The 22,757-nt window shown below is 33.7% G+C and overlaps 4 protein-coding genes across 5 annotated transcripts; all 4 read left to right on the top strand.

Moving 5' to 3' along the window:
* Positions 1 to 3,584: 3,584 nt before the first annotated feature.
* LOC133034607 (uncharacterized) lies at positions 3,585 to 6,739 on the top strand. Its single transcript, XM_061109722.1, has 3 exons — positions 3,585 to 4,820; positions 4,868 to 5,701; positions 6,002 to 6,739. The coding sequence occupies exons 1-3, from the start codon at positions 3,585 to 3,587 to the stop codon at positions 6,737 to 6,739; spliced, it is 2,808 nt and encodes a 935-aa protein (XP_060965705.1).
* Positions 6,740 to 7,087: 348 nt separating this feature from the next.
* On the top strand, positions 7,088 to 8,916 carry LOC115703752 (mediator of RNA polymerase II transcription subunit 15-like). The gene is made up of 2 exons (XM_061111064.1): positions 7,088 to 7,197; positions 7,282 to 8,916. Exon 2 carries the CDS (start codon positions 7,788 to 7,790, stop codon positions 8,796 to 8,798), a length of 1,011 nt encoding a protein of 336 aa, XP_060967047.1. The 5' UTR covers positions 7,088 to 7,197; positions 7,282 to 7,787; the 3' UTR covers positions 8,799 to 8,916.
* Positions 8,917 to 10,153: 1,237 nt separating this feature from the next.
* On the top strand, positions 10,154 to 13,974 carry LOC115721260 (YTH domain-containing protein ECT3). Of its 2 annotated transcripts, none has more exons than XM_030650521.2 (10): positions 10,154 to 10,311; positions 10,878 to 10,937; positions 11,030 to 11,091; positions 11,178 to 11,334; positions 11,581 to 11,645; positions 11,762 to 12,097; positions 12,235 to 12,768; positions 12,873 to 13,085; positions 13,191 to 13,376; positions 13,467 to 13,974. In XM_030650521.2, exons 2-10 carry the CDS (start codon positions 10,910 to 10,912, stop codon positions 13,575 to 13,577), a joined length of 1,692 nt encoding a protein of 563 aa, XP_030506381.1. In that variant the 5' UTR covers positions 10,154 to 10,311; positions 10,878 to 10,909; the 3' UTR covers positions 13,578 to 13,974. The 2 variants fall into 2 exon arrangements, with proteins under 2 accessions (XP_030506381.1, XP_030506380.1); XM_030650520.2 differs by having other exon boundaries at positions 13,464 to 13,974.
* A 1,175-nt stretch (positions 13,975 to 15,149) lies between these two features.
* On the top strand, positions 15,150 to 22,161 carry LOC115719470 (succinate dehydrogenase subunit 3-1, mitochondrial). The gene is made up of 4 exons (XM_030648531.2): positions 15,150 to 15,391; positions 21,204 to 21,250; positions 21,365 to 21,421; positions 21,525 to 22,161. The coding sequence occupies exons 1-4, from the start codon at positions 15,244 to 15,246 to the stop codon at positions 21,873 to 21,875; spliced, it is 603 nt and encodes a 200-aa protein (XP_030504391.1). The 5' UTR covers positions 15,150 to 15,243; the 3' UTR covers positions 21,876 to 22,161.
* Positions 22,162 to 22,757: the final 596 nt, after the last annotated feature.

Below are 22,757 nucleotides of genomic sequence, written 5' to 3'. Positions count from 1 at the left end.
TGTTTAAATTTTTTAATTTTAATATTTAAAGTAAGAAATTATATTGCTAGAAATTAAAAGTTTAGGGATTAATTTGTTAGAAAATAAAATTTAATGACCTATACTTTCTAAAACATATTTATTTGGGGATTAATTTGTCAAAATTTAAGAATTAACTTATCAAAAACTATATAATTCAAGCACTTAATTACGGCTTGAAAAAACTTTTTGAATTTGATTTTCAGTTTAAATACGAAGATATTTTCACTTAAATATTTCATAATCAAATTCTCATGACTCCTTTTTCATTCAATCTCACTTTATATTACCATTCTTTGGAGCTAAATCACTATAAAGTTTCTTTCCGTTATTTATTTTATATTTTGAAAATATTAAAGTAATTTGTAGTATAAATAAGTTTAATTTTGAATTGTAAATAAATACTTAAGTTTAATTTTTATCGGTAATATATATAAGTTATATTTTTAAAACTCTATAATGTCAAGTCATTATAAGTGTCATTTTTTTATTGGTATATTTAAACTAATATTTTTATAAAAAATTAAAATTTAATGACTTGGACTAAGAGATTACCACGTGACTAGGGTGCACATGGGCTGGGTTGGCTGGGTTAGAAGTATTTTAATAGGCCAACCCAATAATTGCGATTTGGATAAACTATAAACCATTCAATTTGTTTTATTGTACAACCCAACCCTACTTAGTATAATAATATAGGGGTGGGTTGGGTTGGGTTTATTGGGTTGAGATGAATATTTTAAACTTTAATATTTATGTTACAACAGGATAAAAATTTTCAACCTAATACATACACAAAAAAACGATACAGATATGTGTGTGTAATATAGTGCTTAAAAAAACTAACACTACAACATTTTTACTTAGTACCGGCGGAAGTAATACCGGCGGAGCCAAACCGCCGGTATTAATGGGATTATTACTGGCGGAAAAGGCATTCCGCCGGTATTACTTTTGAATAATTAAATATTTATTAAATATTTATTTAAATTTAGTATTCCCGGCGGAACTTTAGTATTACCGGCGGAAATCCGCCTCTAATAGTTTGGGCGGGATTTTGACCGCCTAAATTTTTGAAAAGACTAATACCGGCGGATTATTGCCGGCGGGTCCCGCCGGTATTAGTCAGGGTATTCTGACCGTTTTATTAATACCGGCGGAACCCCTATTAATACCGGCGGGTCCCGCCGGTAATAAATATCTATATAATCCCCCCCCATCACTCAGAAAACATTTTCCATTTTCCCCAACCTTTTCCATTTTCCCCATTATTTACAGATAACTCAAAAAACACCACCCCACTCCGACTTCTCCTCCTCCTCCTCCTCCTCCCTCCTCTGCCATAGTCCCCTTCTCGGAGTCTTCTCCGCCATAGTCCGCCCATTTGCCACCGTGAAGCGTCATTGCACCATTATTTTTTTTCACAGGTAATGTTTTTTTCATTATAGTTTTTTCATTTTTTTCATCTTATTTTTCTTTGATAGTTATTAGTTTTTTCTCCATGTTTGAAGTTTTGGGGGAGATATTTTGCTCGAAACTGAAAGTGAAAACGAAAAGTGAAGAAAAAGCTTGGCAGAAAAATTTACAGGTTTGTTTTTTTTTTTTATTTTTTCAATCTTTGAATGTTTAGTAATTAGTATATTACATTTATATATCTGTGTATGTGTAAATTTTTATGCAAATGTATGTGTAAATATATAATTTTGTGTTTGGTAATTTTTATGCAACTGTTTAGTAATTTTTTTGTGTATGAGTAAATATATAATGTTGTGTATTTCTGATATATGTGTTATATGAAAATGTATAATTTTTAAACAATATATTATATTATATATATGACATGTATATATGTATATACATATATAATTTTTAAACAGTGTATATATTATATTATATGTATATATAATATATTGTTAAAAATTATGAATATGTAAATTTATAAAAGTTTAGAATTTAGTGTGTATATATAGTAATATATATAATGTATTGTTTAAAAATTTTACATATGTAAATTTTTATATAATAATAAATATATTATATATTATATATATGCTTAAAAGTTTTAAATGTGTAAATTTGTAAAATTTTAGATTTTAAGTTTATATAGTAATAAATGTATTTTATAATAGTAAATGTGTATTTTTGTTTAACATTTAGAATTTTGAATAGTTAAAAAATTATAAGCTTGTTAAATAATTAATTTTGTAATGTTTTTTATTTTTTTAAAAAAAATTAGAATAAAAATATATTAATTACTTAAAAAGTTTATTATAATAAAATAATATTTTAAAATAATTATGTAATATTGTAGTATATAAATAATAAAGATTTAACATGGAAAAAATTATAAATTAAAAGTACTTTGCCAAATAAATATACAAAAATATAACTAAGTAGAGTAATATAAAAAATCATAAATAATAAATATAAAAAATTTGAAATAATAAATTTTTAAAAATAAAATAAAAATAAATTAAATTAGTTATAAATTTTTTAAATAATAAAATGTAATATATATATATATAAAGTAATACTTACTTAGAAGTATAAATATGAAAAATTAATTTAATTAATTAATAGTAAAATAATTTTTAAATTATTAAATACGTATTATTAAATATAATAATTTATTTTTTTTAAAATAATAATGTAAATTTTCTTAATAAAAAGTCATAAGATATCATAAAATAGCATAAAATATCATAAAACTTTTTTACATAAATTATTAAATAAGATTTTGTAGTTTTTTTAATAATAAAAATTTAAGTTCCAAAATTTTTTAATGAAAGTAATTACATAATTAAATTTTAACATTGAAATATGAGAAAAATAAATATTAATAATAATAATGTATTTTTTTAAAATTAAAAAAATTTTAATAAATGAAAATTTTAGTGTAATATTTACTTTAAAAATAAATATAAAAGGAAAAAATTATATTTTTTACGATTTTAATGATAACTTTATTGAAAAAAAAAGTGTCAATATAGGAAAACATTTTAAAATAATAATCCTTTAAAAATTAACAATAGAAAAGATAATTAATAATGAACTGTAGTTATTATAATAATACATAAATAATTGTGTAAGTTAATATAAATTAATAATGTAAATTTTTTTAATAAAGTATCATAAGATATCATAAAATATCATAAAATAGCATAAAATTTGATGATTCAATTTTTCGTTATACTTTTAAATCTTATGTCTTCATAAAATTTTAGATGACAATCGACAAGTCTTGGACCACTTTGCGAAATCGTAGATGTCCACAATATTGGGATGGTCTAAATGCATTTTTAGAGATGGCCTCGAAATGTAAAGATTGTGATGGTAGGATTAGATGCCCTTGTGTAAGATGTGTGAACAATAGGCTTCAAACTTTACCTGTTGTGAAAGCACACATATTCGATTGGGGTTTTTTTACTGGTTACGAAAAGTGGACATACCACGGGAAGCGAATCTAGTGCCACTAATGCAATGAACGACCATGATGCCGCCGATGATGATCCCGAAATTGACGAGATGATTCCAATAGTGGATGACTTCCTTCACCGTCATTCGAAATGGATGATAATCCTGATGCAAATCAATGGCGCGACGAATTATTTGAAGAAATTGAGGCCGAGTTGTATCCTGGTTGTGATTGGATATCTTCTCTTAACTTTTTGGCAAAATTATTGCATTTGAAAGTTAGGGGAAAAATTCCTAACAACATATTTGATGAATTACTGAAGTTACTAAAATTTGCTTTTCCAAAGGAAAATAAAATTCCATCAAACTATTATGATGCCAAGAAAAGATTGAAAAAATTAGGATTGGGGTATGAGTCAATTCATGTGTGCAAGCACAATTGCTGTTTATTTTATAATGAACATGCAAATGAAGATTCATGTCCAGTCTGTGGCACTAGTAGATGGATAACTTCAGAAAATTTAGGAGCAAAAAAGGTGCCTCATAAGGTGATGCGTTATTTTCCGTTAATTCCGCGACTGAAAAGACTGTATACTTCAAGACATACGGCGAAATACATGGTATGGCACCACAGTGGTAAATCAAAAGATGAGGGTGTGATGCGACACCCTGTGGATGGTGCAGCGTGGAAAGACTTTGATGCCAAACATCCTGATTTTGCTAGTGAACCTCGAAATGTTCGTCTCGGTTTCGCCGATGGCTTTAATCCATTTGGCAATATGAGCCAAGCTTACGGTATGTGGCACGTAGTTTTGGCGAACTATAATATTCCACCTTGGTTATGTATGAAAGATAATAATTTTATGTTGACCATTCTAATTCCTGGAGATAAATCACCCGGAATGGACATAGACATATTTTTAAGACCCTTGGTGGATGAGTTGAAGGAGTTGTGGGTTAACGGAGTAGATACCAGAGATTGTCGAACCAACACTGTCTTCAAGTTGCGTGCAGCTCTTTTGTGGACAGTGAATGATTTTCCTGCTCGTAGTTATTTGTCTGGTTGGAGTGGTCAGGGATATAAAGCGTGTCCTACTTGCAATGAAGATACATCTTCTATTCGAGTAATTGGTAAGACATCTTACGTGGGTCATAGAAGATTTCTGCCAAATAACCATCGAATGAGAAGGGATACTCAATTTGACGGACAAATTGAGAGAAGACCTCCTCCAAGACGTTTTACTTGTGAAGAAGTATTAGAACAAGTAAACAAACTCCCACCCCACCTCCCTGGAAATCATGAGCTCTTTGGTGGTGTGAAACGTAGGCGAGTTGCAGAAAATCATAATTGGCGGAAAAAAGCATCTTCTACGAGCTTGACTATTGGTGTTCAAATATTCTTAAACACAATATTGATGTCATGCATGTTGAGAAGAATGTTTGTGATAGTTTATTGGGCACAATATTGGACAATGAGAAATCCAAGGACACTACCAATGCAAGACATGATTTAAAGAAGCTAGGCGTCAGAGAATCGTTGTGGATTTATGAAGACGAGAGGGGAAAGTTGTTGAAACCTCATGCACCTTACGTGCTTAAACCTGATGACAGGATCCGATTTTGTAAATTTATTAAGGATGTGAAATTTCCCGATGGCTTTTGTTCGAATTTGAAAAAAAAAGTAAATGAAAATTTAACAAATGTCATCGGATTAAAGTCACACGACTGTCATGTAATAATGCAACGATTACTGTCTGTTGGTGTTCGCAAGTTTCTCCCGAACGCTATATCGACCACCATCTCTGAACTGTGTAACTTTTTCAGACAAATTTGTTCAAGGACTATAAATGTTAAAGACATGGAGGTTGCTCAACAAGATCTTATTTTAATCTTGTGTAAAATGGAGTCCATATTTCCTCCTGCATTTTTTGACATAATGATTCATTTGGTCCTTCATTTGCCTGAAGAAGCAATTTTGGGTGGACCTGTTTTTATGAGGTGGATGTATCCATTTGAAAGATACATGAAAAAATTGAAGAACTACGTAGGAAATAAAGCACGTCCTGAAGGGTCGATAGCAGAAAGTTACGTGATTGATGAGGCTTTGACATTTTGTTCAATGTATTTCAAGGGGGTTGAAACAAGGTTTAACCGTCTTGATCGTAATGAAGATGAGGTTGTCCCACGAAAGCTTTCTGTGTTTCAATCTCAATGTCGACCCATCACAAAAGGCAATCTTCGGCCACTTGATCGCGCATCTCGTGAACAAGTAGAGTGGTATATATTCAACAATTCACCTGAAATTCAAGCTTACTTAGAGTGAGTTTTTTCCCATACTTATTTTCCTATTTTTTTAAACTTAAATTTCAATCAATCAATTCAAATCTATTTTATTTTACAGTGAACACTTGGAAGTGATCCGACAAAATTACCCGAATGGAGATCATAATGTCCTACACAAAAAATATTTTCGTCCGTGGTTTCACAAGAAGGTGAATGCATAAGTGTTGTAAACATTTATTATCTAAGTGGTGTTTGTCATTTTCTAATGATGTATTTATTTTTATAGATATATGACTTGCACAAGTCCGGATCATTAGACAATGGCAAAGAGTTGCTAGCTTTAGCATCCGGGTCTGATCACTTAGGCACTTACTATGAAGGTTGTATTGTGAATGGAGTTCGATTTATGGCTACCAAAAGAGATGAGAAGAGGAGCACACAAAATAGTGGAGTGTTTGTGGCAGGAACAGAAGGTTTCAATTATTACGGCACACTCACTGAAGTGCTAAAGTTAACCTTCACTGGTGTTTACTCTGTCACATTATTTAAGTGCAAGTGGTACAATACAAATCCAAGACGGAAGAAGACAATCGTCGAGAACCTTATCACTAGTATTAATGTCAGTGGTGTATGGTATAAAGATGACCCATACATACTTGCTAGTCAAGCAAAGCAAGTGTTTTATCTCGATGATTTATTGAGAGGGAAAAATTGGAAAATAGTTGAGAATGTAAATCACCGACAAATTTGGGATATCGTGGATGATGATCCTAACGTCGAAATTGATTTGGTACACGACACCAACTCCTCCAATTTTGTGTTAACAGTAGATCTTGGGGAGTTAATTTTGCTACCTAATCAACCTCCTATAGACACTGAACCTAGTTCGCCTGTCAACGAAGATGGCCGCAACGTGGACGACGAAGATGCTACTGAAGAATCAGACGAAGAAATTTTAGTTGACCTTTGTGAAGATGATGTGAATGATCATTTATTTAATAATGATAGTGATATGGATGATTAATTTTCAATCACTTTAATTTGTAAATCATACAATTATTAATTGCAAGTTAATATTTCTTATTCTAAGTTAATTTTATTTTTACTATTACTTATAAATGAAATATTTTTTTTAAAAAAAAAGTAATGTCTGCTGATGTATCCACTTATCATGGTGGAGACGGGGGCGGTACTGATCCACCGGACCCTACTAGGGTACCGCCAACTTGTCAGACTGCTCCACCGCCAAGAAGAAAGGGGCGTGGCCTTGCTACCAACTTGGATGTTGAGCAAAGAAGGCGTGATGCAGGGAAACCATTACCACTAAAACTTGATGCCGTGACAGGCAAAGTGGTTGGTAAGGAGAGTTCAGCTTTCGTACGCCAAATGGGTGTTGAGGTCACAATTACGTTGCCAGGACACTACTTGAATTTCAGTGAAATTCCTCAACACTTTAAAGACCAAATTGTACAAAAAATGAAGGTAAAACACATTAACAAGTTTAATGTTTCAAATAATTAATTTCAATTAACACATAATTTTTTAACGAATACTATTTGTTTGTAGTATTTGTACGATATTGATGGCCATCCTGAGCCTGAAAAAGTCATGAGTACTCTTTATCATGAGATGAAGAGAAGATATTCTGAGAGAAAGAATATCAGGCACACGTGGTTTAAGGAACATTATTCCGGGGATCCAGATGATTTGGCAAGTGTAATTGAAGCAGTACCTGATCACTGCACTACCGAGAGTTGGAAGCAAATCATTGACTTATTTTTGAGCCCAAAATTCAGGGCGCGTTCAAATCAAAACAAGAAAAATAGAGCAGACATGCAGTATTTGTCAACGCAAGGCTCGAGGTCGATGGCAGCGTCTCGAAATGAACATGTAAGTAAAATTATCAACTTTCTATTAGAAATTTCTTTTACTAAGCATAAACTAACTCTATTTTTAAACAGGACGTCCCCGAAGACTACGCAATTGATACTTGGAAGAAAGGCCACATCAGAAAAGGAACAGAAAACACTTGGATCAGCGAGACATGCAAAGAACTACATGTAAGTTTAAATATGTTTTTTAATAATTTTCTTCCAACTAATGCATGTTGTTGTTATTGTATTTCTAATATTTTATCTGGTCAGGAGAAAATGCTTGAAGAGGCTGCTAGCATGACAGATACAGAAGATGATTCCAGCGATGCGTCTGCTAGCAAATACAAGCAATTGAAAGCTATGAATAAAGTTCTTGGGAGCCGGTCGGACTATATAAGAGGATTGGGTTATAAATTGAAAGGCAGCTCGACATCAAGTTCTAGTACTCAAAGTCAAGCGCAATCACAAGTACCGACTTCATCCATTACTCCGGAAGATATGGGAGTCTTCGCCGAGTTTATGTTAAAAATGCGTGATAAGATTGATCAGTCTGGCACCTCCAGTGACGCGTCTCTGCATGACCCGAGGTTTAATAATTTCTTACAAAAATTTTTACCATCACAACCGCAAGGTAGCGCGTCCAGTTCAGCCCCCCCTCCAACGTCAATGCCACAACAACAACAACAACAACAACAACAACCACGATCGCCTCAGCAGCCCCAGTTTTTTCAACAACAACAACAACATTCTCCCAACATGTCTGCTGGCTCTTCACAATCGCCTCAGTTGCATTACATGTTCGGGCTTCCCTCACAGTCTCCTCCTATATTCTTTTCGGAAGCGGCTGGAGGATCTCAGACACAACCTATGGTTGGTAATATTGGAGGCTCATCCCAACAACCATACCCTGTGTACGGTCAATTTGGGTCATTGTTGCAGCAACAACCAGTGTATGGTCAAATGGGAGGATCTCCACAACAGCCTATGTATGGAGGCTTTTTCAGTGCTCAGAGTCAGCAACAACAGCAACAACCAATTTTGGTTCGCCCGCACCCTCGACCATATGTGGAGATCTTTCCTACGCCGCAGACTGGACAACCTTATTACCCTGCCCCGCCGGCTCAATCCCGTGAAAATATTGATGGTTCAAGACTTAGTGCAAATGCAGATGAATTTTTAGAGTTTACTGATTTGAACAATGATAGTTAGGTTTTTTTTAATTATGTGTTATGTTTTAAGGTTTATTTAAAGACAATTTCTAATTTTATTTAAGCTAATATATTTTTTATTGTAATGGACAAATTAATTTTAATACTTAATTTCTTAATTTTAATGTTTAATGCTTAATTTTTTAATTTTAATATTTTATTTCTAATTAATATATTTATTTATGAAATAATTATTATAAATAAAATAATTATTATAATTAATTTAATTATATTAAATAATCAGAATAATATTTTTTTAAAATATTTAAAAGTATTATTGCCGGCGGATTGGTCCGCCGGTATTAATCATTAAAATATTTTTTTTTATATATTTAAAAATATTAATACCGGCGGACCCCACCGCTATTAATCCGCCGGTATTAATATTATTACCGGCGGATTCCCATTTTCGTCGCTAATAACCATTAATAGCGACCAATTAATGCCGGCGGATTCCGCCGGTATTTATAATTACCGGCGGTCTGGGCATTTAATACCGGCGGTTTCTTCCGCCGGTAATAATGTTATCTGTTGTAGTGTAAGATAGTAGTGGTATCATTGTGTGAGTATAACAAAGTTAATAATAGTGATTGATTCTCACATTAGGCTTGTTGGTAGAAGTAGTAGGGTAACTGTAGACTACATGTTAGTGATGTGTTTTGGTTAATTCACATTCTAAGGTTATCACAATATAATATTTTTTATGTATGAAAATGCAAAATATATATTTGTATATATTTTGTGAATATAAAATATATTTTATGTATGAAAGTTGTTTTAAATTTGGAACATCTTTCAAGAAATGGGTTGGTTTTGATTATATAGAGTTAAAATGTGTCCAACTCATAATTATATGGCCTATCATTTTTAAACCCAATGAGCCATTACATACTCTTAACATAACCATTTACTACAAAAAATGAGTTGGGTTGGTCGGGTTGAATAGTTTGGCCCATATTTTGTGCACCCCTACACGTGACAATTTATTTAATACTTAACAACATGTACCTATAAAAATTCCAGAATTATAATTTATGTATTATTACTGATAAAAATGAAACTTATATTTTTATTTACAATTAAAAGTTAAATATAAATATTTATACCGCAAATTACTCAAAATATTATTACTATCATTTTTTTTCCTTCTCTCAAAATTTTAATTAAAACGAATTTGAAAATAATTATCATAAAGCATCTTTTATTTTCCCCATTCAAAATTAGATTCCTTTTCAATCTAACCAACTGTTCTAGTAATAAATGCAGCACTGGTCCAAGCCCAGCCCAAGAAAAAGCCCAGCTCATCAAAATCTAAGCCCAAGATCATCAGGATTAAATCTGAACCGTCCAATCGAGTATTATAAGGGCAAACCTCTTTTTCCAGCTTCTCCCTCTTTCGACTCTACTTGCTCCCATTGCCTCAGTCACTTTCAGCTCCTGGCTCTCTGGAAAACTGCTTTTCTTCTCCGGTTTTCCGATTCGACCAGATCGCGTCACTCCGTCTCGATCTGTCGGTTCGTATTATCATTCTACGCACTGTTTTCTTTTTTCTTTTGAATTTTTTTGATTTTCTTGATTTTTCAGTCAGTGAAAGTAGATCGAACTTCACCAGCGACTTTGTTTATATTCGCGTGTATGTATACGTATATAGCTTTGTGTGTAGTATTGTTTGAAGCTCACTAAATTGTGAAAACGTAACTCGAAACTTTTTTGGATTGAAAAGTTTCGATGAACGTTTTGCTTATGGAAAATTCCGAATCTCTCGTTGAAATATCTTGCTTTTTTTATTATTATTTTTAGTGGAAATTATGATTTATTTTATTTGTGAAAGATAAAAGAGAATACAAGAGAGAGTCGTTTTCTGAAAAAGAAAGGGAATCTTGTTTGGTTGTACTCGAATTTCGTGGCTGTGTTATTGTGTTCCAGCTGCTTAAGTAAAGTTTTAGTGGAGTTTTCTTTTTTAGTTCATGAAGATGGTGACTGTATGAACACTATAATAATATAGAGAATTGACACCTTTTTTCTTATTATTATTATTATTATTGAAGATTGAAGAATTGTTTTGTGTTTGCTTCTTTAGGTGAAATTGACTCTTCGTTTGAGTTTCTGGTCATGGCGGGTGAGAAGAAAATCGAAAATGGTATTTCTCTTTACCTTCATTTCAACAACATGATAGGTCTTGTTATCTATTATTGATGCTGATGCTAAACTTTTCTTATCTGTTTAATCAAGGTGAGCCTGCTGCTACAGTGTTGATATCTGATCCTGCTACTGGTCTGCCGGAGCAAGAAGTGGTGAGTCGAATCGCCTTGTATATTTGTATATTTTGCTTTGAAAATCATTTCTCTCTGTCAAACTCAAATTTCAATCATTCTTGCAGGCTTCAGGGAAAGATGGGGTCCCATCTGACTTGACCTCATCCATATCAACTTCAAAGGATGTCAACGCTAGCATCAAAGGTGAGATTGATCAACAGTCAGTGGGAGAGCATGGTGTTCACAATCCACCTTCTAGCTGTGACAGTTATTATTATCCAGGTTAGATGTCACACAAGTCCTATATAGTAGTGTTAACCTAGTCGTTTCATTTGAGTGGGAATTTTTGAATCTAATAGTAAAGTTAAGCTTCAAGTCATAAAGCCAGAACTTAGCGCTAGTTATACACAAACAAGAAAGAATTACTCAGTTTTGTGCGTTTAATTGTGTCTTTCTTGTTGTCCTTTTACTTTAGGTTGTTATTGGTTATATTTATTATCTCTAAATAGATTTATGTTCATTTTACAGGATATAATGGATCGTTTACGCAGGTTGATGATCAGGGTTATTATCATGCCAATGGTTCTAATGCAGTAGGTTCTTCCTTATTGCTATGTTCATTATTTTTTTTTTTTTTGAAAATTTGTAATGTATTGTATATTATAAACTTTTTTGTTTATTAATTAAAACATTTACTCTTATCTCCCAGGCTATACCATCAGACAATGGTATGTATTATAACTATTATTTTAATCCGTATCAATCTGGGCATATGGTGGGAGTTGATGGACAAGGTATTAGTCAACAGCAATATTATCCATCATCAGGGTATCATCAGCCAGCTGTTTCTTATGGATCAGAAGCTCTGTATTCATGGGATCCGGCATTTGGGAGAGATGTTCCCAATGGAGCCAAGTCTGGTATTCGCTCTACTGGTGGTGTAGCAAGGACGAATGGCTACAATTCATCAAAAACTAATGGCAGTTTTACAAACAAGTTTTCCAAGCCTGTTCTTAATGCGCAACCAACCAAACAGTTGAGCAAGGTACTCATCTACTTGCATTTACCTTGTTAAGTAAATTTTATGAATATAGTAAATACGTTTGGTCTTTCTTGGCTATAAATGGGATTTATTCTTCTTGTTGGACTTCTGATTAACTTGTATGGTGTTTATTATTACAGGTGCCTCATTATGGTTCTGAATTCTCGGCTGCAACAGCTCCCATTTTTAAAGGATTTCCCCCTCAGGCTGGACGATATGCATCATTTGCTAATCAGAAACAAGGTCTGTACCCACAGCAGACTGGTTTCTCAAGCTATAATAAACCTTTTGGGTCAAAAATATGGCCTGGAAACGATAGATTCAAGTCAAGGGACAAAAATAATAGGAATGGAGATTTTGAAGCCTCAACTGAATTAACCCGTGGTCCAAGGTCTCGCATTAAGAGCCAGTCAGATTCTACACCTGAGAAGGAAGACGTTGGATCTGCTGTTCAGAAAGAGCAGTATAACACAGTTGATTTCGCCACTGATTATGAACATGCTAAGTTTTATGTTATCAAGTCCTACAGTGAAGATGACGTTCACAAGTCTATTAAATACGCTGTTTGGGCTAGTACCCCAAATGGCAACAAGAAGCTAGATGCAGCATACCATGATGCAGAAGTGAAATCGACTGAGACAGGCACAAGATACCCTATTTTCCTCTTCTTCTCGGTTAGTTTACTTGTTTAATCTCATGACAAATCAACTCTCTTTGTAGGATTGTTTGAATGTCCTATATAACTAAGTGAACATGGATTCTGTTTTCCATTGTGCAGGTAAATGGAAGTGGACAATTTCTCGGTGTAGCCGAAATGGCCGGTCAGGTAGATTTCAACAAAGACATGGATTTCTGGCAAGTTGACAAGTGGAACGGATTCTTCCCCGTCAAGTGGCATATAGTAAAAGACATCCCCAACACTCAATTGCGACACATTATCCTCGAAAATAATGATAACAAGCCCGTAACTTTCACTCGTGATACCCAAGAGGTACTACCGCTGCTTAGAGCCAACCATACTCGACTGTTTCTGCTTTTCCGTTGTTATTGTTGGTTAATAACGTTTCAATTCTTTATGTCTTGATTTTTTGCACAGGTTGGATTAAAGCAAGGACTGGAAATGTTGAATATATTCAAGAGTTACACACCGAAGACTTCTTTGTTAGACGATTTTAGCTTCTACGAAAGCCGAGAAAAGGTCCTCCTAGCCAAAAGAGCCATTAACATCAAGCCTGCAGCAACATTGAAGATGGAAACCAATTTCAACAACAGCGAATTCACGGTAAGTCTCTTTCCATTCGTACTGTCATGGTTGCCTGTATTATGATATGAAGTGTAATAAAGCTAAGAATGTGTAATTTCTGTGCAGCAGCAACAGCAACGCGGAAATGGAGTAGAGAGGAATGCTGACATCGAGAACTCAGAGCAGCGCGCAGCATCTCTCATCAGTCTCGCCAATCTTTCCCTTAGCGCCAATGCATAAGAGTAGTAACTAAATGTGCCTGAAATTTGAGACAAAGTCATCACATAGTTTTTAGAGATAGCACAAATAGGTCTCTCTTGTCTTTTTTTTTTTTCTTTCTTTTTAATTTTACTTCTTTTCTGTTTCATCTCTCAATTTTTGTCTTTTGTTCTAGTTTTCGATCTAGTAGAAGAGATTTGAAGTGTTCATTTTCTTTTTGGTCTTCTTTTTCTAAAAGCATAGTAGGGACTTGGTAGTAGTGAGTGAGTAATGAGTTGAATTTGGAGATTGGTTAGTGAGTGAGTGAGTGAGAGAGATTGAGTGAGTTTTAGTTTCTATTTTGCGTTTTTAAATTTTGAGCAACTTCAACATTTAAGTAAGTGCCCTCAAGAAATTTTAAATCCAAGCTTTCCTAAAACTATTATCACTGGTATTTGATTAACAAATTAAATGATTACTCACCTAAACTTAATTTAATTTGAAAAAACAATTTGTTATCATCAGTTGTTTTTAACATTAAACTAAAATATTAATACTGACAAAGCTTTGTGTGGTTTAGCTAAAACAAAATTGAAAAATTTACTAGGTCTCTAATTGAATTATGTGATCAATTTGAATTACGCTTGGCCATTTGAGTTAATTCACTCGTGTTTTGATTTTCGTATTTAGTATGAAGAAACCTCTTTTCTGAAGGAAAGAAAGAAATTCATATCCAAAAATACAAACTTAAATATTTAATCAATTTTATAGAAACTTGATCATAAAATTTGAAGTATAACTTATTACTTCTGATAAATATACATCAATACAAAAAATAATGAAAATGTCTAGGGACCTAAAAATTAGCTAGTTAAATCTCAATTTTCATTTAAATATTCAATTTTGTTGTTATAGCAAGTTTCTCACCTTTGCAAAATTTAAAATAATTTATAGTATTTAAAATAAAATTGAAAATACCTACACCTATAATAATATTATTAATTTACATAGTACTTATCAAGTCTAATCAAAATCATTAAATTTTTATTTTTTATTAAAAAATTAATTTAAATTAACTAATAAAAAATTAACATATAAATAATACTAAAAAAAATTTAAAAATATAATTTAAATATTACTACTATCAAAAATTAAATATTAAATATTTATCAACACTAAATATTTATAAAAAGAAGACTAATTAGTAATTTTTCCCCCGAACTTCTCTGAACTTTTTTGGCCGTTAAAAATTCCCCCTAAACTATTAAGATTGTTAAATTTAAGGACTTTTATCTAATTTTAGTAAAAAATTCTAACATGGGTGAAAGTATTTAATACATATAAAAGTTTGATGGGCATGATTTGGTAGATATCAAAGTCTGAGGAGCATAATTTAGTACCTAAAACAGTAAAATTGAATGAAATTAGACAAAAGTCCTTAAATTTAACAATCTCAATAGTTTAGGAGCAATTTTTAACGGCCAAAAAAATTCAGGGGCATTATTTGATATATGTCAAAGTTCGGGGAAAAAATTGCTAATTAGCCTAAAAAAAAATGCTCCATAAAAATTTTCATTACATATATGGTAACCAGCTGTGACGGTAGCATAGCCTTGGTCACCCGCATATATAAGTAATACCTCTTCATTCCCTTGGTTTACAATTTTCGCTTTCCTTTCTTCTTCACAGAGCTTCGATTTCCATACCCATGGCGCTCCGTGCTCTATTAGCCAAAAAAACCCTGGCTTCAGGGTTTCAGACCCAAGCCAAAGCCCTAGCCTCTGGAATCTCCAACTCTCGCGCTTCACAGACCTCGCTCCCTTCCGACAACGGCAATCTCCATCACCGGGACGGAGGTTCGTTAATCGCTCTTTTAATTTGTTCTTGTTTCGAATTTCGGTTTATCTGATTGTTGAATATGTGGATCGAGTACTCCAAGTTTGGTTCAGAATAATTTTTTGTTGCATCTGTTGTTGATTGTAAGTTGATATATAGATATTTGAAATTTGAATTCTTGAGTATTTTAATAGAAATGATTGGTTTTGATGATATTGACTCTTTAAAGATTCATGTGGAATAAAAATTCTTACTTTTTAATGATTAAATGTTGTCTAACTTCTAACAATCTGCTTGGTTTATTTGAAAAGTTGAAATGGTTTATTTTGTTAGATTTGGATTATAATTTGGGGGTGATAATGATAAGAACCAGACCTGTAGCTTAGTTTCCAATAGAGCAGTAGCTAAATTGTAGAACAAACTAGTAGCAAAGATGAAGAAAAGGGGAATTTTATTGAAATTAAGATAGCCAAACAGTACACGATTCCACAGGTTTTGAGAACCTGGGTCTCTCCTTGATGCTGTGAATTAATTCACTAATCTCAGCACGCCCTCTCTCTCTCTCTCTCTCTCTCTCTCTCTCTCTCTCTCTCTCTCTCTCTCTCTCTCTCTTTATATATATATATATGCTATCTCATTCCTCACTCAATAATTACCCTGATACAATAAATATATATATTGAAAGAAACTCAAAGTAAAGAAACCCAAAATAATACACTGCGTCGATTGATACTTGATTGGCCTATATATATAGGCATTACAAACAAAAGTTAAAGCATTGAAATGACTACATGACATCACGTTCTTTACCCATTAACCCACTACCCATTAACATCATTAACACCTAAAGAATAGGACAACATATTGACTCAACAAAAAGATTAAACAAATTACATGACTCATCAATTTGAAAAACATCAACACGTGCTCCACACTTTAACACCCTCCTTTAAACTGATATATGCATAAATCAGTTTAAAATTAATTTGTCTTTCCCAAGTTCTGAACTTCATTTAAAGAATAAATTCCAAGCATACTTCTAAGCTTCAGAAACGCCATAGGCTTGAGAGGCTTAGTCATAATATCTGCAATTTGATCTTCACTCCTGCAAAACACCAAGTCAATAACTCCTTCTTTGCATAAATCACGCAGGAAATGATACCTCACATCAATGTGTTTGCTTTTTCCATGTAAGACAGGATTTTTTGAGAGTTTTATTGTTGAGATGTTATCACAATGAATTACAGTAGGACCATGTTGCTGATAGTCTAACATTTCAAGCAATCTTCTCAACCAAATTGCTTGACATGAAGTTGATGCTGCTGCAACAAACTCAGCTTCTGTGGTTGACAGAGTTACAATTTGTTGCTTCTTAGATGACCATGTAATAGCTCCTGAATTCAACATAAATACTGCTCCGGATGTGCTCTTTCTATCATCAGGATCTCCAGCATAATCACTATCTGAAAACCCAATTAAACTTGATTTTTCACCACTTTTGTACAGAATTCCAAAATCTGCAGTACCTTTTAAATACCGTAAAATTCTTTTTGTAGCTAAGAGGTGAACTTCGGTTGGATTTTCCATATATCTGCTTACTAAATTGACAGCATGCATAATATCTGGTCTTGTAGCTGTCAAATACATCAAACTTCCAATTATTTGCTTGTACATTGTGGTGTTTACTTTCTTTCCTGCACCATTCTTTGAAAGTTTTAGACTAACTTCACTTGGGGTGGTGACTGGATTACACTCCTTCATTTTGAACCTGTCTAAGATTTCTGAAGCATATTTCTTTTGAGAAATGAATATGCCAGTAGATAATTGCACAACTTCAATGCCAAGAAAATAGTGCATCAACCCCAAATCTGTCATATCAAATTCTTTCATCATAGACAACTTAAATTCATCAAGCATAGTTTTATCATTGCTAGTACAAATGAGATCATCAACATATAAACACACAATCAAAATTTTCTTGTTCAGACCATATTTAATGTAAAGAGTGTGTTCATATGGACATTTGATAAAACTATTTTTAAGGAAATAAGCATCTATACGACTGTACCAAGCTCTTGGTGCTTGTTTCAGTCCATATAATGCTTTATTTAACTTATATACCTGATCTTCACTACCTTGCTTCACATATCCAAGTGGTTGGTCAACATAAACTTCTTCTTCCAATTGCCCTTGCAAGAATGCTGACTTCACATCCAATTGATATATAGGCCATGAGTTTTGGGCAGCAATGGATAACACCAACCGAATAGTATCAATCTTTGCAACTGGAGCAAACACCTCTTTGTAATCCACACCAAATTCTTGTTTGTATCCCAACGCAACAAGCCGCGCCTTATACTTATCAATTCCACCATCTTTGTTCAACTTTGTCTTATAAACCCATTTAACACCAATGGATTTATGCTCTTTCGGAAGTTTGACCAACTCCCACGTATTATTTTTCTCTATTGACTCAATTTCTTCATTCATTGCATGTTTCCACTTTGAGTCTTTGACAGCTTCTTCGAATGAAATTGGATCACAACCTGACAAAAGAGCATAATGGGCAATTGAATCAATTGAATCAATATTATCAGATGGGATACCTGTGACCTCAAAGTCTTCCATCCATGCGGGTCTCCTCCGAACACGACGAGAACTTGAAACAGCCTCTTCATATGTGTTTTCTGCTGCCATTGGTGTATTTTCAGAAGCTGTAGTAGCTCCATTTGATTCGGATGTATTAGCTGTCAGATTTTGTCTTTGCAGAGATTGTTGCTTTTCTTCTTCATCATAGATATCAAAAATAAGTTGAGTAGGCTGCTGCTCATTCCAATTCCAGGTGCTTTCTTCATCAAAAATGACATCTCTACTGATCAAGATCTTCTTTGTGAGTGGATTGACCAATTTATAAGCCTTGGAAGTTTCACTTATTCCAAGAAAGACACATTTTTGACCTTTATCATCAAGCTTCTTCCTTTTCTCATCTGGAACATGTGCGTAAGATATGCATCCGAAAATTCTGAAATGATCTACTGTTGGTTTACGCCCACTCCAAGCTTCTTCTGGTGTTAAGTTTTGAACAGAGATGGTGGGACTTCTATTCAACACATGAACACTCCAATTTACCGCTTCTGGCCAAAAACTCTTCGGAACTCTTCCATTTGTTAGCATGCTTCTCACCATGTTAAGAATTGTTCGATTCTTCCTTTCAGATACACCGTTTTGCTGAGGTGTATATGCAGTTGTTAATTCTTTTCGTATTCCTTGATCATCACAGTAACTCTCAAACTCCTTTGAGCAATATTCTCCACCACGATCGGTACGAAGAGTTTTGATGATGTTTTCTGCTTCCTTTTCAACATGAGCCTTGAAGCTTTTAAATGTAATAAAAGCTTCTGATTTTTCCTGTAAAAAATAGACCCAAGTTTTTCTAGTATAATCATCAGTGAAGGTAATGAAGTATCGTTTACCTCCATTAGAAGTTGGATTTATTGGTCCACAAATGTCTGAGTGAACCAACTCCAAAACTTTTTTCGCTCTCCATGACTTCCCTTGTGGAAATGCCTGCCGATGTTGCTTGCCAATAATGCACTCCTCACATACATTGTTAGTAGGAATAATTTGAGGAAGACCAATCACCATGCTTTTTTGATATAGAGTTTTTAAACCATTAAAATTTAAATGACCATACCGAAAATGCCAAAGCCATGTTGGATCGCTAACTTTGGCCATGTGACAAGCGTGGACTGTGTTGATTTTCAAAGGAAAGAGTCTATTATGGGCCATTTTAGATTGAGCAACAAGACCCCTTTTTGGATCAAATATCTCACAAGCACCATTTTTTATGGTAACTTCATATCCCTTTTCTTGAAGCTGTCCAAGGCTTAGCAAATTACTTTTAAGATCAGGAACATAAAACACATTAGACATAACTTGAACACAACCATCATTAGTCTTGATCTGGATATCACCTTTTCCCATAACATTTATTTTAGAATTATCACCAAAACTAACAGTGGTGTGATAATCCTCATTTAAATGAGAAAAAAATAACTTACTTCCACACATATGGTTGCTGCAGCCTGTGTCTAAATACCATATATTTTCTTTTAGCTTGGGCTTGTTGTCATGAGTTGTCATCAACAGAGTTTCCTCTTCCTTTCTCTCTACGAAATTTGATTTCTCCACCTCTCTATTTTGCGGCAGCCTTGTGTAACATTCAGATTTATAATGCCCAATTTTATGACATCTGTAGCACTCAATCTTGGATTTGTCAAGCTTTTTAGAACGTCCTCTTCCCCTTCCTTGAGGAAAAAATAGCTCATTTTCAGTTCTGAAGTTCTGAAATTGTTTGCCTCCATAGCCTCGTCCTCCTCCATCTCGACCTCCTTGACCGCTACCTCTGCCTCGTCCTCGTCCACGATCTGCTGATCTATTTGCAGCCCAAGTATTGTTTTCAGTTGATGCCTTTAGAGCTTGCTCCTCTTTCTCCTTTTCTTGTTGAGTAAGTTTATACTCATGAACCAACAAAGAACCCTGTAATTCATCAATTGAAAGTTCATCAATATCATGAGCCTCTTCAATACAACAAACAATATAATTAAATTTTGGTGTCATGGTTCGAAGGATTTTTGCAACTACAGTGACATCTTCGATCTTATCACCGTGAATCCGCATCTTGTTCACAATTGCCATTGTTCGAGCAATATAGTCTGACACCGATTCTCCCATTTTCATTCGAAGTGTTTCAAACTCCGTATGAAGTGATTGAAGCTGCTGCCTCTTTGCTTTTGTAGAGCCTTGATACTTCCTCTGCATAGAGTCCCAAATATGCTTGGAAGTGTCCTTGCAAAGAATAGTCTCCAAGATTGAGCGATCAATAGCTTGAAACAGATAATTCTTTGCCTTTAAATCCTTCAACGTTTGAGCTTCTAGTTCTGTTCTTTGTCCATTTGACACTGCTGTGTCAGCTGCTGGTTCAGTAATTCCTTCAGAGACCACTTGCCAATACTCTTTAGATCTTAAAAAATTTTCCATTAACATGCTCCAATGGTCATAGTGACCATCAAACTTGGGAATAGCTGGTTGAACAAAACTATCGGTGGCCATGATTGATCTGCAAAACAGAAAGAGTAAATGAAATAGAAATAAAACTGCTGTATTACTCTCTATCTCACACTCACTTTTTTCTTTCTCTCTCTTATATTTTTGGCTCTGATACCACTGATACAATAAATATATATATTGAAAGAAACTCAAAGTAAAGAAACCCAAAATAATACACTGCGTCGATTGATACTTGATTGGCCTATATATATAGGCATTACAAACAAAAGTTAAAGCATTGAAATGACTACATGACATCACGTTCTTTACCCATTAACCCACTACCCATTAACATCATTAACACCTAAAGAATAGGACAACATATTGACTCAACAAAAAGATTAAACAAATTACATGACTCATCAATTTGAAAAACATCAACACGTGCTCCACACTTTAACATACCCTGCCATACAATGACCCAAATACTCCCTTCCTCTCTATGTGCTATCTCATACTACCCATTCCTGGGGTCCAACAGAAACTTCACAGGCTCCCATGGTAGTTTATGGATTTGATTAACTAATTTCCACTTACCAGCTTGAATATTGCTATCATACCAATGTTGCCCAACACACATTGATTGCACTTTAGTAGGTGTTAGGCACCATTGGTGTTCCAAGGCAATGTTCGGCAACTTTATGATCATTCTTACTTACAAATGTTAGTCTTCTTTTATATTATTTTGTTGTCATCCTATTAACTTTTTATCTCTACTTGCAGGTCATTTCAACAACTCAATTTTCTTGAAGAATCTTACTCCTCCTCGTGTGAGTTTGGATATTATAATTTTAAGCCATTTCCTTTCATCCTCTTTTGGTAGAAAAAACAATTGAACCGGAAATATTCTTTCTCATAAACTTGGTAGACTTAATGAATTGCAGGAAGCTGGCGGTGAAGTGAAGGCAGAAGGTGCTGCTTTTCAAGGATCTGGATTGGCAGTAAGTTGTTTAATCCTAATAGAACCACTTCAAATCTGGTAAAATTAATGAGCTTATTATTCTCTTCGTGATCCTTGAATATGTATTTTTCCCCGTTTTGCAGTACAAGAGCTTCTGTAGAACTTATTCAACTTCGTCTGCAGCAATTTCTAACAATGATGAAAAAACTACTCGCAATGTCCTTCGTCCCCTATCACCTCATCTTCCTGTTTACCAGCCCCAACTCAGTTCAATGCTTTCAATCTTCAATAGAATATCCGGTTCTTACCTAACAGCTTTAGTATTGTTCAACTATCTCTCTGTTAAAATCGGGTGGGTGAGCTTCACCAGTGCTTATTTCTACCAATTTATGTTCTACTCATCAAAGCTCTTCCCAATATCTGTCGAGATTGCAGCGTTAGCTCTGTCCTACCATGTGATCATCGGGATTCAACATTTAGTAAAGAGGGCTTGATTTGATAATGCTGTGGCGAACTCCAGGTGCGAAATTTATGTCTTTGTCTCGTATGGTCGAGCAGGAGTGCTGTGGCTATGTTTGCTGTTTGACAGGTTGAATATCAAACCGAATAAATTGAACCGGGGTGAGGACCTCTTTTCATGGCTGTTTAATTACCGGTAAATTAGGAGAATTTAGAGTGACAATGTTTTGAGCATTTTGTTTTAATTTCCACCAATGTGTGATACATTACATCATCTGTGAACATTCCCTTTGTAGACCAATAAAAATGGTTCGAGGTTCATACGGTTTTGAAATTTAGGAGGTCATAGGAAATAGAAAAATATTTTTAGGCTCTTATTTATGAAAAAAAAATATGGTATTTTTTAAAATTAGTAAAAACGATATGTAATTTTAATAGTGAATTTTTTTTGAGCTCTTGGACAAAGTGGGGCCTAGACACATAATAGGGATCAACTTAGTGAGTTAATAGACTTTTGGCTTTGTTTAGTTATATGTACTTTTATATGCTCAAATCCTTCACTTGAAAAAATTAAAGAGGAAGCTTTGAGAGTTTAGCACTTTGCATGTGAAGATATGCTATTGGTTTTTATCGCTAAAAAACAATAATGTATCTAAATTTGTTATTTGGATTGAAAAAACTCATTTTGAAGTTAGGATTAGAAGTTGGGCATAAATCGATCCAATGACTATTGACTAATTCAATTATATTTAATTGTGGTCGAATTGAATTGGATGCTATTTTTGAATATTTAATTGGATCAGATTGGATGCTCGATGAAGTGTTTAAAAATTCAATACATCTAACATTCAATTGAATTAATTATTAGAAATATCTTTTAAAGTATTTGCATATTTAGTTTATGACACTTTAATATT

The sequence above is a fragment of the Cannabis sativa genome, chromosome 2, assembly GCF_029168945.1.
Source record: "Cannabis sativa cultivar Pink pepper isolate KNU-18-1 chromosome 2, ASM2916894v1, whole genome shotgun sequence".
NCBI lineage: Eukaryota > Viridiplantae > Streptophyta > Magnoliopsida > Rosales > Cannabaceae > Cannabis > Cannabis sativa.
Note: the sequence above shows the minus strand (reverse complement) of the source record. Positions and strands in the feature narration are given on the sequence as shown.